The 17,055-nt window shown below is 39.0% G+C and overlaps 1 protein-coding gene across 4 annotated transcripts in view; it reads left to right on the forward strand.

Moving 5' to 3' along the window:
• The first annotated feature begins 638 nt into the window (after nucleotides 1-638).
• SNAPC3 (small nuclear RNA activating complex polypeptide 3) overlaps nucleotides 639-17,055 on the forward strand; it is a 44,429-nt gene continuing 28,012 nt past the window's right edge. For all 4 annotated transcript variants that reach the window (XR_007413995.1, XR_007413996.1, XR_004803781.2 and 1 more), the window contains exons 1-3: nucleotides 639-1,023; nucleotides 1,757-1,834; nucleotides 11,952-12,036. Coding sequence is in view for 1 of the 4 variants with exons in the window: in XM_025432938.3 (XP_025288723.1) it covers nucleotides 707-1,023; nucleotides 1,757-1,834; nucleotides 11,952-12,036 (480 nt within the window). In the remaining 3 variants the exon portion in view is untranslated. The remainder of the gene's footprint in view (nucleotides 1,024-1,756; nucleotides 1,835-11,951; nucleotides 12,037-17,055) is intronic.

Here is a 17,055-nt window from a genome sequence, read left to right on the forward strand (position 1 = left end):
CTATTTCCTTATAGTTAACTCCTTCCTCAGTGGTACCATGGGCATGACAATCCTTGCCCGGGAAGGTCATGATTTTTAAAAACACACATTAGGGTTAATACCGTACAGTATCTAATACGTAGTTGCCTCTCAATACACACTATTCTAAGCGTGTACAGCACAATGCATGCGTATAAACACAAGAAGATGCAGCTGTTGGGGAGACTTTCTAACGACCCGGATCTGGAGGGCCGGGCGTGCCCGCGGTCTCCGCCCTCGCAGCGCAGGTCGCTCCAGCTTTGGGACGGTGAGGCAGCAGCGCAGCGCACGAGCCCCGGAGGCAAAGAAAAGCCCCGCATCCCGGGCCGAGCAACCGCAACGAACGGGCTCGAAGGGCGCACAGAGGCCGCCCCGTCTGGCGGAGAGCGATGCCACGGGACGGTGGGGGACGGGAACGCGACACACGGTACCGGGAGACCGAGCTCAGCCGACCGCTCGCCGCAGCGCCGCGAGCGGAGAACAATGCGCTCAGCCCTTCGCGCGGAAGCTCGCGGTACCGCGCCCGGGGGCGTGCCCGGCCCGGGGCCTGCTGGGAAATGCAGTGTCTGAAAGCCGCGCCCACGCAGCCCCGCCGCTCTTCGGACCGAGCCCGGTGCAACTACAAGTCCCATCACGCTCCGCGGCCTCTTGCTCGCCCGGCTTTTGCAGGGAAAGGAGTGGGGCGAACATGGCTGAAGGCACCCGGGGCGGCAGAGCGTGCGGAGGAATGGGAGGCAGGCAGGACCCGGTCTCCAGCAGCGGGAGCTGCAACTTCCCAGAGTACGAGCTTCCCGAGCTAAACACGCGCGCTTTCCATGTGGGCGCCTTCGGGGAGCTGTGGCGTGGCCGGTTGCGCAGGGAAGGGGACTTGTCGCTGAAGGAGCCTCAGGAATCCGCGCTGCCTGGGAGCCACGGTGTCGCGGACTGGGGCCAGGAGGATGCTGCGGTGGCCCGGGATCTGGGCTGCAGCCTTGAGGCCGCGGCCGAGCTGCGGACGGTGTGCGGGTGAGTGCGGTGCGGAGGGCCTCTTGCTGCTGGGAGCCGGCCTGGATGCAGCCTTGCTCCTGCGCTCCCCTGGGACTCCCCCTCGGGAGGGCCTGTGCGCGGACTCCCGGAGGTGGAAGGACCGCCCTTCCGAGGCGTTCCGCCTGCTCCAGCTGTCCTGGAACCCCGGGAGGAGTCCGGTGATCGGAATGCACAACCTCTCAAGTGGGAGCGGAGGGACGGAAGAGCTGCCTACAAAGATTAATTTTTCTACCGGTTAATTGTTTAAGTGCTTGCTAATATATAGAAGGGCGATCAGAGTAACGGCGGTGTGTAGCTGCCATTGAAAAGACACTTTGACAATGGAGGAGCCTTCGTAATGCTGAGCCAGCCTGGGAGGAAATTTAACCAGGGGAGTGTTAAAACCTTTGATTAACCGTGGTTCCTAATGGGGACCTCCGGGTGTGCAGTTACTGAAAATATCCCCCCCAAGGGCCTTTTATAGGGTGAAAATATTAAAAAAAAAGCTTTAACGATCTATTTAATAGTATCGGCCGCCATACATCAATCGGCCGTGTATCCTCTTTGTAGATAGACTATCGGCACAGATATCATTGTCTGGAATTCTGGCCGCATCTGAACCCCGTCTGCTGGATTTCACCTGACTTAATTGTTTAATGATGTATTTAGGACACAACCCTGATCGTTGTGGACAAGATGGATGATTGTTTTTCCTTTTTTGTTTGTATTTCAGCGTTGATAAACTCAAGTGCCTTGAGGAGGGCGAGGATCCGGATGTCGTCCCGGAGAATACTGACCTAGTGACTTTGGGGTATGGAAGACTTGACTTTTATTGTGTGGTACTTATTTAAGACATCTTTCAACGTTATGTTATTCACAAGAGTACTTATTGTTATCACCCCACCCCCTAAATCCAATCATTGTTAACATTTGGCTGAATTTGCTTTTGCTCTGTGTGAGATACCTGCTGCAAGTCTTTTTCTATTGCTGAACCATTCAGTAAGTTTCAGACCTAAATACGTCAGCATATAGCTCCCCTAAGTATTATTCTCTTACATAAGCAGAGTGGTATTATTGCACCTAAAGGAAATTAGCAGCAAATACATAACTTCTAATGTCCATTCTGTATTCAGATTTGTGTTTATTTTTATATATTTTGTTTATTTTTATTTTATTTTTTTGTGTGTGTTTATTTTTAAATGTGTGTTTACAAAGGTACAGTTGATCTACTTAGATTCCAGTGCAAGGTGAAAACTCTGATAGTTTTTCAGACTTTTGTTTTCAGTTTCTAATTTTTGACAGATCCATATTTTTGTAAAAGAGGATACTAGTTAATTACTGGGAAAATGGAATTAAAAGACAAACACAAAAGTCCTTTTTTTAAGAACAAAGGTTATTATTACTATTATCTTTTGAAGATTACAGAGATTTTATTTAAGATGACTTTTCCCCCCAAAACCCTGAGATCATGATCTGAGCCAAAATCAAGAGTTGGATGCTCAATGAACTGAGCCATCCAGGTGCCCCTTGAATTTGGGTTTATTGAAGTATAGTTAACATACAATGCTTCATTGGTTTCAGATGTACGGCGTAGCCATTTGGCAGCTCTATATGTTCTATGCTCACCACAAGTGTAGCAACCATCTGTTACCACACAGGCTAGTAATAATACTGATTACATTACCATTGACTTTATTCTCTATGCTGTCCCTCTATCCCTATGATTTATTTATTTCACAATTGGAAGCCTGTACCTGTTACTCTCCTTCACCCATTTTGTCCCCCTCCCCACTTTTCCTGGCAGCTGTCAGTTTGTTCTCTGTATTTGTTTGGCTTTTTATATTCCACTATCAGTGAAATTATATAGTATTTGTCTTTCTCTATTTGAATTGTTTCACTTAGCATAATACCCTCTAGGTCCATTCATGTTATTGCAAATGGCAAGCTGTCATTCTTTTTTATGGATGAGTAATATTCCATTATACACCTCTTTATCCATTGATCTATCCATGGACACTTGGGTTGCTTCCATATCCTAGCTATTTTAAGTAATGCCATAGTAAACATAGGGATGCATGTATCTTTTGGAAGCAGTGTTTTTTTCTTTGGGTGACTACCTAGTTGTGGAATTACTGGGTCATATGGTATTTATATTTTTATTTTTTTCAAGAGCCTTCATACTGTTTTCCACAGTGGCGCCACCAGGTAAATTCCTACCAATAGTGCATGAGGATTCCTTTTTCTCTACATCTCACCAACACTTGTTATTCTTTGTTTGTTTGTTTTTAAAGCTTTTATTTATTTATTCATGAGAAACACAGAGAGAGAGGAGAGAGGCAGAGACATAGGCAAAGGAAGAAGCAGGCTCCATGTAGGAAGCCTGATGTGGAACTCAATCCCGGGACCCCAGGATCATGCCCTGAGCCGAAGGCAGATGCCCAGCTGCTGAGCCACCCAGGCATCCCTTTTTGATTCTAGCCATTCTGACTGGTGTCAGATGATATTTCCCTGATGATTAGTGATGCTGAGCATCTTTTCTTTCTTTCTTTCCTTTTTTAAAGATTTTTTTATTCATTTATTCACGAGAGACCCACAGAGAGAGGCAGAGACATAGGCAAAGGGAGAAGCAAGCTTCCTATGGGGAGCCCAATGTGGAACACCATTCCAGGACCCTGGGATCACGCCCTGAGCCATCCAGGCATCCTGAGCATCTTTTCAAATGTCTGTTGACCATGTGGATTTCTTTGGAGAAATGTCTATTCAGGCCCTCTGCCTTTTTTAATTGGATTATTTGGGGGGTTTTGCTGTTGAGTTGTATAAGTTCTTTATTTTGGATATTAACACTTTATTGGATATATCATTTAGAAATATCTTCTCCCTTTTAGTAGTTTGCTTTTTTTTTTTTTTTAATGATTTTTGTTGCCATGCAAAAACTTCTTGTTTTTATATAGTTCTAATAGTTTATTCTGTTTGACTTGTTTCTCTTGGCTGAGGAGACATCTACAAAAATATTGCTTTGACTGTTGTGTAAGAAATTATTGCATATATTGCCTTCTAGGAGTTTTATGGTTTCAGGTCTCACATTTAGGTCTTTAATCCATTATTGAGTTTATTTTTGTGTGTTGTGAGATAGTGGTTCGGTTTGATTCCTTTGCATGTAGCTGTTCAGTTTTCCCCACATCATTTGTTCAAAAGACTGGCTTTTCCCCCTGGTATATTCTTGCCTTCTTCATAGATTAATTGACTATGTGGCTTTATTTGATTATTAATTGACTCTGTGGGTTTATTTCTGGGCGCTCTGTTCTGTTCTGTTGGCCTGTATGTTTGTTTTTATGCCAGTATCATACTCTTTGATTACTACAGTTTTGTAGTATATTTTGAAATCTGGGATTGTAATACATCCAGCTTTGTTCTTTCTCAAGATTGCTGTAACTCTTAGGGTCTTTTGTGGTTTCATAAAAATGTTTATATTGTTCTAGTTCTGTGAAAAATGCTGTTAGTATTTTAATAGGAATTGCCTTGAATCTGTCAGTTGTTTTGGGTAGTGAGGATATTTTACCAATATCTTCCAATCCATGAGCATGCAGTATCTGTCCATTTGCATTGTCTTGTTTCTTTCATCAGTATTTTACAGTTTTCAGAGGGCAAGTCTTGCATCTCCTTAGTTGAGTTTATTCTTTGGTATTTTATTCTTAGGGTGCAATTGTAAGTGAATTTTTTTAAAAAGATTTATTTATTTATTCATGAGACACACAAACTGAGAGAGAAAGGCAAAGACATAGGCAGAGGGGGGAGAAGCAAGCTCCTCACAGGGAGCCCGATGCGGGACTCAATCCCGGATCCCAGGATCATGAGCTGAGCCGAAGGCAGATGCCCAACTGCTGAGCCACCCAGGCGTCCCGTAAATGAAATTTAAAAAAAAAAAATTTCTGTCTGCTACTTTATTATTAGTGTATAGAAATGCAGTCAGTTTCTGTAAATTAATTTTGTATCATACAACTTTATTGAAATCATTTACTTGTAATTAAATTTTATCATTAAATTTTATAGTAAAATTACTACTCATTAATTTATATTGCTGTGAATGTTTCTAAATGCTTACTCCCATTGTCTGTACTGATGGAATAACAAATAGCTCTCAGATCAGTGTTGGTCTGCCAGTCACTCTTTGAGAAACACTGTACTGTGCTATAGTATTATCGAGAAAATGTGTGTCTGATGGTGACATTTATAATTTCCAGTTTGTAGCCCACTTACTTCACACCACCTTAACCTTATCTTTTTATAATCCTTGTTTCTACCCTTTCTGTTGTCACCCTCGAAAATTTAAGCATTTCACCTCCACCTTGGTTTCTTTTATAATAGCGGCCAAATCTGTTTCCCTTATCCCCACTGCTAATGTTTCCGTTAGTGATACTTGGAGCACTAGGAAAGCCTCCCATTTCTCCTAGTCCAGTGTTTTCTTCTTCTGATTTATTTATCATGCTACTACCTGAGCATGCTCATTTGCATTTGAGAAATTCCCAATGGCTGTACCTCTCCTGGACATATGAAGCCCTCCATCTATAGTCCAAATCTGTATTTCCAGATTTATTTTTAGCCACTTTCTGTTTCAAATGGCTTAGCCTTTTCCCATCAAAACTCCATATTTGAGGCCCTAAGATTCCTTTCTACATTACTACAACCCATTTTCCTCCCTTAGAAAATAGATTCACTTATAATGTCCAGAACTCTTCTTGTAATATTTAAGTTTTTGAAGGCTCGTTGAAAGTCCAAACTCCTTCATCTATGTATTGCCCTTAGCCTGCTATAGTCTTTTGCCTCTATTGGTGCTTTTTGACTATTGTTGATTAATGAGTTGGAGATTTCTAAAATGCATATCTGGTTGTATCCCTCTTAAAACCTTTCACTGGCTCTTAGGCAAAAATTCTGAGTTATTCAGTGGCTCACAAGGGCCTCTATAGAATGGATCTGTACAGACACCTCTATGTCTGTACTGCATCAGCCACTATAATTTTCAGTTCCTAGAATGTGCACTAACTCTAGGCCTTTGCCTAGAACTCACTCCTCCTCATCCTTCTGGTCTTGCTGACTTCTGCTATCCTTCAAGGACTAGAGGGCTGTGGGCTCCCATTAGATCCTGTTTTATGCTCATGTGGACCTCTATACTTCCCTATTGAAATACTTATCACATTTATGATAATATTTTTTAAATGACTAATATTATTCTTAACAGTACTGCAAGTAAATTATTAGGCTTGTGCCAAAAGCTAAAATCTGTATCTCTATGCTTTCTCTAAACCTTCCTTTCTTCTCTCCACCAATAACTTAAAAATAAAAACAAAATCTAAATACATGACCCCTATATTATGGTATAAAGTAAATACACTTGTAGCACTTTCCTCCCCCTGTCTAATATAGTTGCTGCTGGACTCATTTTATGCCTGTAAGAAAGACAAAAGACACTTGGAAGAGATTGATTCTCCTTTGATACATGCTGTCTTTAATCCATACCAAGCTAAATAACTTGTCATCTGCAGTTCTGAAATTTTTAAACTGCTTAAAGATTTTAATTCCTAGGAATAGGAGAAATTGCTACTACATGGTTACTACTGAACATTATCTTTCATCCCAAAAGCTTCAGCAGCATTACTTTAATACAATAGTGATTGCATTTTCTCTGCCCATCCTCTCACTTTGCTGGTTAACAGAGCACTGCTTCTTGCACCATTTAAAGGATATGAAAAGGAAACCTTAGAGTCCTGCAAGAAAAAGAACCGTAGAACTGAAGGACTCCTAATCTTACCACCAAAACAAAAAACAAACAAAAAAACACTAATTTACCTGGGCTTCATTAGAATGACAGAAGAGAGTACCTTTAAACTAGGATTCTTAGAAACCTTCTACCATAAGTATCACAGAATGAATAAGAAGAAATAAAATCCATAAGGAATTTGTAGAAAATGAGGAAAGAACTGTTTATACAAATCAACTGAGGAAAGCTCTCTCATTCTCCCAGGAAATAACTAGGAAACAAGAAAACTGTAAGTCTGCATTCCAAACAAAATTGAATATATTAAAACAAGGATTTGAAGATAGAAAAACACTTTGGATCTGAAACTTTGAAACTAACAACAGAAATGATGAGGAAGAGGAGGAATGGAGAAAAATGATAGAACTCAGAAAATGGAAGAAAAAGGAAAATTATCTCAAATGAATTATGAGATAACTAATGCAGAGTAGATGCAAATGGAATTTAATAAGAGTCAATGAAAGATAAGAATATAGTCAAGAGAATGCAAATGATATAAAGAAACTGAATGTAGTGAGATTGAAAAACAAGACAAGGGATCCCTGGGTGGCGCAGCGGTTTAGCACCTGCCTTTGGCCCAGGGCGCAATCCTGGAGACCCGGGATCGAATCCCACGTCGGGCTCCTGGTGCATGGAGCCTGCTTCTCCCTCTGCCTATGTCTCTGCCCCTCTCTCTCTCTCTCTCTCTCTCTCTCTCTGTGACTATCATAAATAAATAAAAATTAAAAAAAAAAAAGAAAAGAAAAACAAGACAAAAATATCTTCATGAGTTCCTAAAGCAGGAAAACAAAGCCATTGAACAAAACTAATACTTAATATAATCTAAAAAAATTTCCAGATTGGAAAAAAAAATCTTAATCTACAAATTAAAAGGGCTCACTGGATATCTGAGAAAATTAACCGAAAAATATCAATTCTGAGACATAACCTAATAAAACTATTAGGTTTCAGAGATAAAGATCAAGGCAATAGCAAAAAGAACACATAATATACAAAAGTGAAAGAATTAGAATGGCATTAACTTTGTAAAAGTAACATACAAAGAAGGCAACAATTGAGCAGGATTTTTTTAAAAGCTCAGTGAAAGCCCTAAAACATTAAATGTAACAAAGGTCACTTTTTAAATGCTAAAAGACACAAACTCCAATTAATATAGAATACTTAGGAATATATATATATGCATATATTCACATATAGATGTCTGTACACACACATGCAAAATAATACAGTGTATTAGGAGGTGCAAGATACATAGCTAGGAATGCACTAATAGGGCAGTTTAATAACAAATGGTAAAAAAATAAGAGAGAAAAGTTCTAAACAACATAATCAATAGGCTTTGTCTTATGGAAATCTATACACTTAAAATTTATACCCTGATACTAGAGAATACATGGCACAACCACAAAAGGTGATTGTGTATTAGGTCACAAAGAACATCTGTAGCATCCATAAAGTAAAAATACTATAAACAACACTCTGTGATCATAACATAATAAAACTAGAGTTTACTAACAAAAACAAAAATCTGCATTCTAGGGGCACCTGAATGGCTTGGTCAGTTGGGTGTACAACTCTAGGTTTCTAGATCAGGTCATAATCTCAGGGTTGTGAGATCAGGCTCCATGTGGGCCTTGCACTCAGCTGGTAGTCTGCTTGAGATTCCCTTTCTCTCTATGCTTCCCTGGCTTGTGTGTGTGTGCTCTCTCTCTTTCTTAAGTAAATAAGTCTTTAAAAAAAAAAAAAATCAGACCATTCTCTCTGGAAATTTGAAAACTCATTAAATACAGGCATACCTTGGAGATTTTGGGGGGCAGTTCCAGACCACCGCAATAAAGCAAATATTGCAATAAAGCGAGTCAGATGAATTTTGGTTTCTCAGTGCCTATAAAAGTAGTGTTTATATTATAGTCTATTAAGTATGTAGCAGTTTAATGTCTAGAAAAAGTATATACTTCAGATGAGCACTTTATTGATAAAAAATGTTGACATTTGAGCTTTCAGCAAGTCATAATCTTTGATGACATAACCATAACAAATATTGTTATAATGAAAAAATTGAAATATTAGATAAGAGTACATAAAGAAGAAAAACTATCTGTGTCTCCCAATAGTATGATAGTATACCTGAAGAATTCCAAGGAAATAAATGCTAAAACAGACCAAGAGGGATCCCTGGGTGGCGCAGCGGTTTAGCGCCTGCCTTTGGCCCAGGGCGCGATCCTGGAGACCCGGGATTGAATCCCACGTCGGGCTCCCAGTGCATGGAGCCTGCTTCTCCCTCTGCCTATGTCTCTGCCTCTCTCTCTCTCTCTCTCTCTGTGTGACTGTCATAAATAAATAAAAATTAAAAAAAATAAAAAAACAGACCAAGAAACAAGAAAAACCAGAATTCAGTGTATGAGCAGGATACAGAATTGATACATATTAAAAAATAGGCTTAATATATATGAACTAAACAATTAGAGGACATATTGGTAGAGAAAAATCCCATTTATGATGGTCAAAAAGATGATTAAATACTTAGGAATGAATTTAACAAGAAATGTGTAAAACTTAGGGACAATTTTAAAACACTCTGGGAAAACTTGGAAAAAGACTTGATAACATTGAAAGATGTCTTCTCTTCTTGAATAGGAATCCTAAAATTACTATGATGTCAGTTCTTTTTTATTTTTATTTTTTTAAGATTTATTTATTTTAGGGAGAGCAGGGGGAAAAGGAGAAGGAAAGGGAGAGGAGGGAGAGAATTAGACTCGCTGATGAGCACAGAGTCTGACACAGGGCCCGATATCATGATCCTGAGATCATGACCTGAGCCGGAATCAAAAGTCAGACGCTGGGATCCCTGGGTGGTGCAGCGGTTTGGCGCCTGCCTTTGGCCCAGGGCGCGATCCTGGAGACCCAGGATCGAATCCCACGTCCGGCTCCTGGTGCATGGAGCCTGCTTCTCCCTCTGCCTGTGTCTCTGCCTCTCTCTCTCTCTCTGTGACTATCATAAATAAAAAATAAAAAATAAAAAAACTTCAAAAGTCAGACGCTTAACTGACTGAGCCACTCAGGTGACTCAATGTCACTTCTTTCTAAGTTAAATTAAGTGCACTCCCAGGAAAAATACCCAATGTATTGGTTATTTTATAAAGTTAGACAAGTTGGTGATAAAGTTCATATGGAATATATGCAAGAAAGATCAGAAGAAAACCCTGGAGGGGAGTGTGTGAAGGAAATTGTGAGGATGTACTAATTTTACCAGATACTAAAATACTACAAAGTTTTATAATTAAAACAGTGGCTACTAGCACATGAAGAGACAGTAGACCAGTGGAGTAGGAGAGAAGGTCCAGTTAGAGTCTAGTGCTTGTGGAAATTGAGTGCGACACTATACACAAGAATAAACTCCAAAGAGATCAGTATAAACTCATGGTTTTAAGTATATAACAGAAAAATACAGAAGTGCAGATATTCGTACACATATGGAATAACACACAGATTTATGTTTTCTACTTCTTTCCACTGAGCAGTCTAGAAAAAGTGCTGATTGCAATAACAGTGATAACACCTGGCACTCAGCTAATGGCCTCTATACACCTGTCTCATTGAGGCTCTTAGTAGTTGATTTTATGACTGAGGTTAGGGAAATGCAAGGTGAGCCTTAAGTTTCTTAATACTGTTAGAAAGTGGGTGAAAAATGTGAGCATTCAAGGGAATGTGTAAAATGTGTAAGTGGGTGAAAACTGGGTGAGCATTCAAGGGAATGCTCAAGAAAAGGATAAGGGTTTTTTTTCCAAGGCAGGAGCCAACCTGAAGGAACCCCTAACAGCCACAGGTAGAACAGTTTGATCAATAAAATAATGATAGTATTAGATTGTAACCTCTAGAATGAGATAAATGAGTTCATATTAATATAAATGATCAAACAGGTAGGATGAGAAAGTTAGGTCTTCCTCATAATACCAATGAATAAACGTAGGAGGGGGGAAATAGAGAATCACCAGTGGGCATATTCCATGGCAATAAACATCACAGACAGAATCTACTTTTGAATGCTAAAATTCCCAGGTGAAAGTTTGAGGAGAACTGAGGTTTGCCTGGTTTCAAAGGATCTCCCCCTAAATACTTATTGAGTACAAAGGAAAAGAAAATAGGAATCTGGCAGACAGAAGCTTAACCAAAGTAAGTATCACCAGTAATAAGACATATTAATATTAACATCATGAACCTCTTGGTGTGGCACACTGAGGACAACATTCTTGCAGTATTCTTGCCCACAGTGCTAGCATTACTCCAATCGGTAAGGAAATGGCAGTCTGTGCAAATTCAAGGACTTTCTATAAAATAACGAAATAGAGCTCTTTAGAAGTGTCAAGTTGATGAAAGAAAACTGCAGAATTGCAGATGAATGGAGGGAAAGAGGGAAAGGAGAAACACATGTAGTATAGTGCCCTGCAGAGGATCCTGGGGCAGAAAAAAAGGATTATATTTAAAAACTTGTGAAGGGGCACCTGGGTGGCTCAGTCTGTTAAGTGTCTGCCTTTGGCTCAAGTATCAAATCCTGAATTGGGCTCCGTGCTCATTGGGAAGTCTGCTTCTCCCTCTCTTCCCTTCCCCCCCTGTTCATGTTCATGCTCTCTCTCTCTCTCTCTCTCTCTTTCTCTCTTTCTTTCTCACTCTTACTGTCACTCAAATAAATAAAATCTTAACAAAAAATAAAACTTGTGAAATTCAATAAAGACTTAGAGATACTAATACTGTATTAATGCAATTTTCTGATCTTGATAATTAGGATCCTGTAAGGGGTTAACACAGGGAAAACTGGGTGAGAGAAGGGTACTCTTTGTACTATTTTTACAGCTTCTTTTAGCGTTAAGTCTAAAATTAGTTCAAGGGATGCCCGGGTGGCTTAGTCAGTTAAGCATCTGACTTGATTTTGGCTCAGGTCATGATCTCAGGTTATGAGATCAAACCCCACATGGGGATCCATGCTGAGCATGGAGTCTGCTTGGGATTCTCTCTCTCTTAAAAAATTTTTTTTCCAAAATAAAAGTTAAAGTGTTAGAGAAATCTTGGAAGACCCAGTAAAGGTATTGAAGTTTGATCTTTCTTGTTCCTCTAACAGGGTTAGAAAGAGGCTTCTGGAACAGCGGGAGGAAACTATAACCATAGATCGGGTTTGTAGACAAGAAACATTTGCTTACGAGATGGTAAGAATCTCATCTTTATCTGTTCTTCCCTTTTTTTTTTTTTTTTTTTAAGATTTTATTTATTTATTTTCATAGAGACAGAGAGAGAGCGGCAGAGACACAGGCAGAGGGAGAAGCAGGCATCATACAGAGAGCCTGACGTGGGACTTGATCCAGGGTCTTCAGCATCACGCCCTGGGCTGCAGGCGGCGCTAAACCGCTGCACCACTGGGGCTGCCCTTTCTCTGTTCTTCCCATGAAACAATGAGCACTCTGTCTTTGGGTGTTAGTGATGACTATGTATGGTAGCTTTTTCTTTTTTTTTTTTTTTTTTTTTTTTTGTATGGTAGCTTTATATTGGAAATGCTTAGTTGAAAACAAACTTTTAGAAACCTCAGTAGGACTGGGAACTGGTAGGAGAAAAAGACCCGCAGAATTCAAGTGATGGCACATTAGACTCTTTTCAGATCTCTACCTTTATTTTTCTTTTAGTTTGATTTTGCTCTGAATTTGGCTAAATTCATGCCTTTTAATCTCCATATTGCTGGTACTTTGTTCTGCTCCTGATTTTACTTTATTTTTATTTTTTATTGTTTTTATTTTTTAAAGATTCCATATATTTATTCATGAGAGACACATAGAGGCAGAGACACAGGCAGAGCGAGAAGCAGGCTCCCTGTGGGAAGCCCGATCAGGACTCAATCCCAGGATTCCAGGATCAGGACCTGAGCCAAAGACAGATGCTCAACCATTGAGCCACCCAGGTGCCCCTGATTTTAGTTTAACCACATTCTTTCTTAATCCATCATCTCACACAAATCCTCAGAAAAATTTAAGATGATGAGTAATGAGGAATTAAGTGTTAGGAGACATGATGGACTCATTCAGTTCTTACTCTTGAGGACCCACTGCATGTCAGATGCTGTGTTGGGCACCTGATAGTACATAAAGACATCTATTGTCTCCTACTTGTTTTTTTATTGTGGTAAAACTTACATAACCAAATTTACTATTTTAAATATTCAGTTTAAGTGACATTAAGTACATTCATTATGTCATGTATCCATTCACTGTTTCCAGAAATTTTCATCATCTCAAATTCTATTCTGAGTAAATAACTGCCCATTTTCTTTTTCCTCAGCCCTTGTTAACCTTTATTCTACTTTCTGTCTCTGTGAATTTGCCTGTTTTAGATACCTTATATACATGGAATCATGCAGTATTTGTCCTTTTGTCTTCAGCTTATTTTATTTAGTATAATATTTTAAAGGTTTACCTGTGTGGAGTATGTATCAAGACTTCATTCCCTTTTTTTTTTTTTTTAATAGGTCTTTTTAAAAAATTTTTTATCTATTTATGATAGTCACACAGAGAGAGAGGCAGAGACACAGGCAGAGGGAGAAGCAGGCTCCATGCACCGGGAGCCTGACGTGGGATTCGATCCTGGGTCTCCAGGATCACGCCCTGGGCCAAAGGCAAGCGCTAAACCGCTGCGCCACCCAGGGATCCCTCATTCCCTTTTCTGACCGAATAATACTCTATTGTATGAATATACGACATTTTGTTTATTCATCTTCTGATGGACATTTGGCTTACTTCCAGTTTTGAATACTACAAATAATGCTGCTATGAACACCAGTATACAGGTATCTGTTGGAGTCCATTTTCGTTTCTTTTCAGTATATACCTGGGAGTGCAATTGCTTAGTCATATGATAATTCTAGGTTTTATATTTTGAGGAATCACCAAACTGTTTTCCACAGCAGTTGCATCATTTAACATTCCCACCAGCAGTGCACAAAGGTTCCAATTCCTCCACATCCTCTTCAACATTTGTGATTTTTCTGTTTATTGAGAATAGTCCTCCTAGTTGGCATAAAGTGGTATTTCATTATGGTTTCAATTTGTATTTCCCAGATGGTAAGTGATGTTAAGCATCTTTTAATGTGCTTTCTGGCAATTTGTGTATCTTCTTTGAAGAAATGTCTATTCAGATCCTTTACTGGTTTTTTAATTGGGTTGTCTCTTTATTGTTGATTTGTAAGAGTTCTTTGTATATTCTGGATTCTAGATCCTTACCATATGTGTGATTTTAAAATGCTTTCCCCCATTCCACAGGTTGTCTTTTCACTCTCTTGATAGTTTCCTCTGATGTACAAAAGTTTTAAAATTTGATCAAGTTCAGTTTATCTGTTTTTTTTTTTTTTTGGTTGTTATCTGTGCTTTTGGTAGCATACTTAAGAAACTTAACATATCCAATGTAATGAAGCTTTCCTCTGTATTTTCTTCTTAGAGTTTTATAGTTTTAGCTCTTAGTTCAAGTCTTTGACCCATTTTGAGTTAATTTTTATATATAGCATAAGGAAAAGGTTTAACATCATTCATTTGTATGTAGATATCCAGTTTTCCCAGCACCATTTGTTGAAGACTGTCCTTTCCCTTTTGAATGATCTTGGCACTTTTGTTGAAATTCACTTGACGATATAAGATTTATTTCTGAGTTCTCTGTTCTATTCTAATGGTCTGTATGTCTGTCTTATCCTGGCACCACATTGTTTTGATTATTCTAGCTTTGTGGTCATTTCTGAAATTGGGAAATTGGAGTCTTCCAACTTTGATCTTTTTCAGGATTGTTTTGGCTATTTATGGTCCTTCAAGATTGCCTAGGAATTTCAGGAGGGTTATTTTATTTCTGGGTAAGGAAAAAAAAAAGAAAGAAACCCCATATAGATTTTGATAGGTATTGAATTGAATCTGCGTATGCTTTGGAATAGTGTTTAATCTGAACAATATTACATTTTCCAATCCATGAACAGGATGTCTTTGAATTTATTTAAGTTGTCAATAATTTTGTTCAGTAATGTTTTGTAGTTTTTAAGTGTATAAGTCTTCATTTCTTTCTTTTTTTTTTTTAAAGATTTGTTATTCTTTTAAAGTAATTCTACACCCAATGTGGGGCTCAAAATCACAACCCCAAGGTCAAGAGTTGCATGCTGTACTGACTGAACCTGCCAGGCACCTCAAGTCTTTCATTTCTATTAAGTTTATTCCTAAGTATTTTATTCCTTTGGATGCTATTTTAAATGGAATTCCTTTCTTTCTTTTTTTTTTTTTTTTTTTTTTTTTGAGAAAGAGCAGATAAGTGTGGAGGAAGGGGCAGAGGGAGAAACAGACTCCCCACTGAGCAGAGAGACCAACACAGAGCTCAGTCTCAGGACTCTGACATCATGACCTGAGCCAAAAGGCAGATGCTTAACTGACTGAGCCATCCAGGCACCCCTGGAATTTTCTTTTTCCTTTTCTTTATTCATGAGAGACACAGAGAGAGAAAGAGAGAGAGGCAGAGACACAGGCAGAGGGAGAAGCAGGCTCCATGCAGGGAGCCTGACATAGGCTCCATCCTGGGTCTCTAGGATCACGCCCTGGGCTGAAGGCAGTGCCAAACCGCTGAGCCACCCGGGCTGCCCTGGAATTTTCTTAATATCCTTTTTGAGCTGTTCACTGCTAGTTAGTATATAGAAATACAGCTGGTTTTTGTGTGTTAATTTTGTAGCCTGCAACTTTACTAAATTGATTAGCTCTAATAGAGTTTTTAGGATTTTATATATAGAATATCATGCCTGTTATCTGCAAACATAATTTTATCTCTTTCTAATGTGGTTGTTTGTTCTCTTTTACCCTTCCTTCCTCCCTCCTTTCTTCCTTCCTCCTTCTGTCCTTCCTTCCTTTTTTTTCTTAAATCTAATTGTTCTAGCTAGAATTTCTAGTACTATGTTGAATATAGACATGGCAAAAGTGCACATCCTGATATCATCATTGAATATGATTTTAGCTGTGGATTTTTCACATATGTCCTTCATAATGTTGAGGAAGTTCCCGTCTGTTCCTATTTTATTTAGTGCTTTTATTGTGAAGGGAGATTGGATTTCCTCATACTTTTTCTGCAATTCAGTTGAAATAATAATGTGGGTTTTTTCCATCTTTCTGTTAATGTGGTATTTACATTGACTGATTTGTATGTGTTAAACTGCTCTTGCATCCTGAGGATAAATGCCACTTGGTTGTGATAATCCTTTTCATATGCTACTGAATTTGGTTTGCTAGTATTTTGTTAGGGAGTTTTGCAGTTAATCTTCATAAAAGATATTGGCCTGTAGTTTTCTTGTAGCGTCTTTGTCTGGTTTTGTTGTAAGAGTATGTTGATTTTATTGAATGAGTTAAGAAGTATTTCCTCAGGGTGCCTGGCTGGTTTAGTTGGTAGAGCATGGGGCTCTTGATCTCAGAGTCCTGAATTCAGGCCCCACACTGGGCTTAGAGCTTACCTTTAAAAAATAAATAAATAAAAAGTATTCTCTCTTTCAGGCTTTTTGGAAGATGTTGAAGAGGATTGATGTTAATTAATTCTTCTTTGATTGGTACAGTTCACCAGTGAAACTATCTAGTCCTGAGCTTTTCTTTGTTAAGAGTGTTTTGTTTTTGTTTTTGTTTTTGTGTTTAAGATTTTATTTATTTATTCATGAGAGGCAGAGACCTAGGCAGAGAGAGAAGCAGGCTCCATGGAGGGAGCCCAATGCGGGACTCAATCCCGAGACTCCAGGATCATGCTCTGGGCCAAAGGCAGATAGATGCTCAACTGCTGAGCCACCCAGGTGTCCCTGTTCAGAGGTTTTTAGTTACTGGTTCAGTCTCCTTACCATTATATCAATATACCAATAAACCATTACTATTCAGATATTTTATTTTTTCTTGGATTAGTTTTGATTGTTTTCTTCCTTCTGCTTGTTTTGGGTGTAGTGTGCTCTTCTTTTTCCAGTTCCTTAGTGTATACAGTAAATACAGTAAGATTATTTACTTGAGATTGTTCTTTTTTAATGTAGATATTTATAGCTGTAACCTTCCCTCTTTGTACTGCTTTTGCTATGGCCTATAAGTTTCTTATGTTGTGTTTTCATTTTCATTTGTCTCAAGGTAATTTCTAATTTCCCTTGTGATTTTTTTTGACCCATTGGTTGTTTAAGAGTATTTTGTAATTTCTACTGA

This window comes from Canis lupus, chromosome 11 (assembly GCF_003254725.2).
Source record: "Canis lupus dingo isolate Sandy chromosome 11, ASM325472v2, whole genome shotgun sequence".
In the NCBI taxonomy this organism is placed as follows: Eukaryota; Metazoa; Chordata; class Mammalia; order Carnivora; family Canidae; genus Canis; species Canis lupus.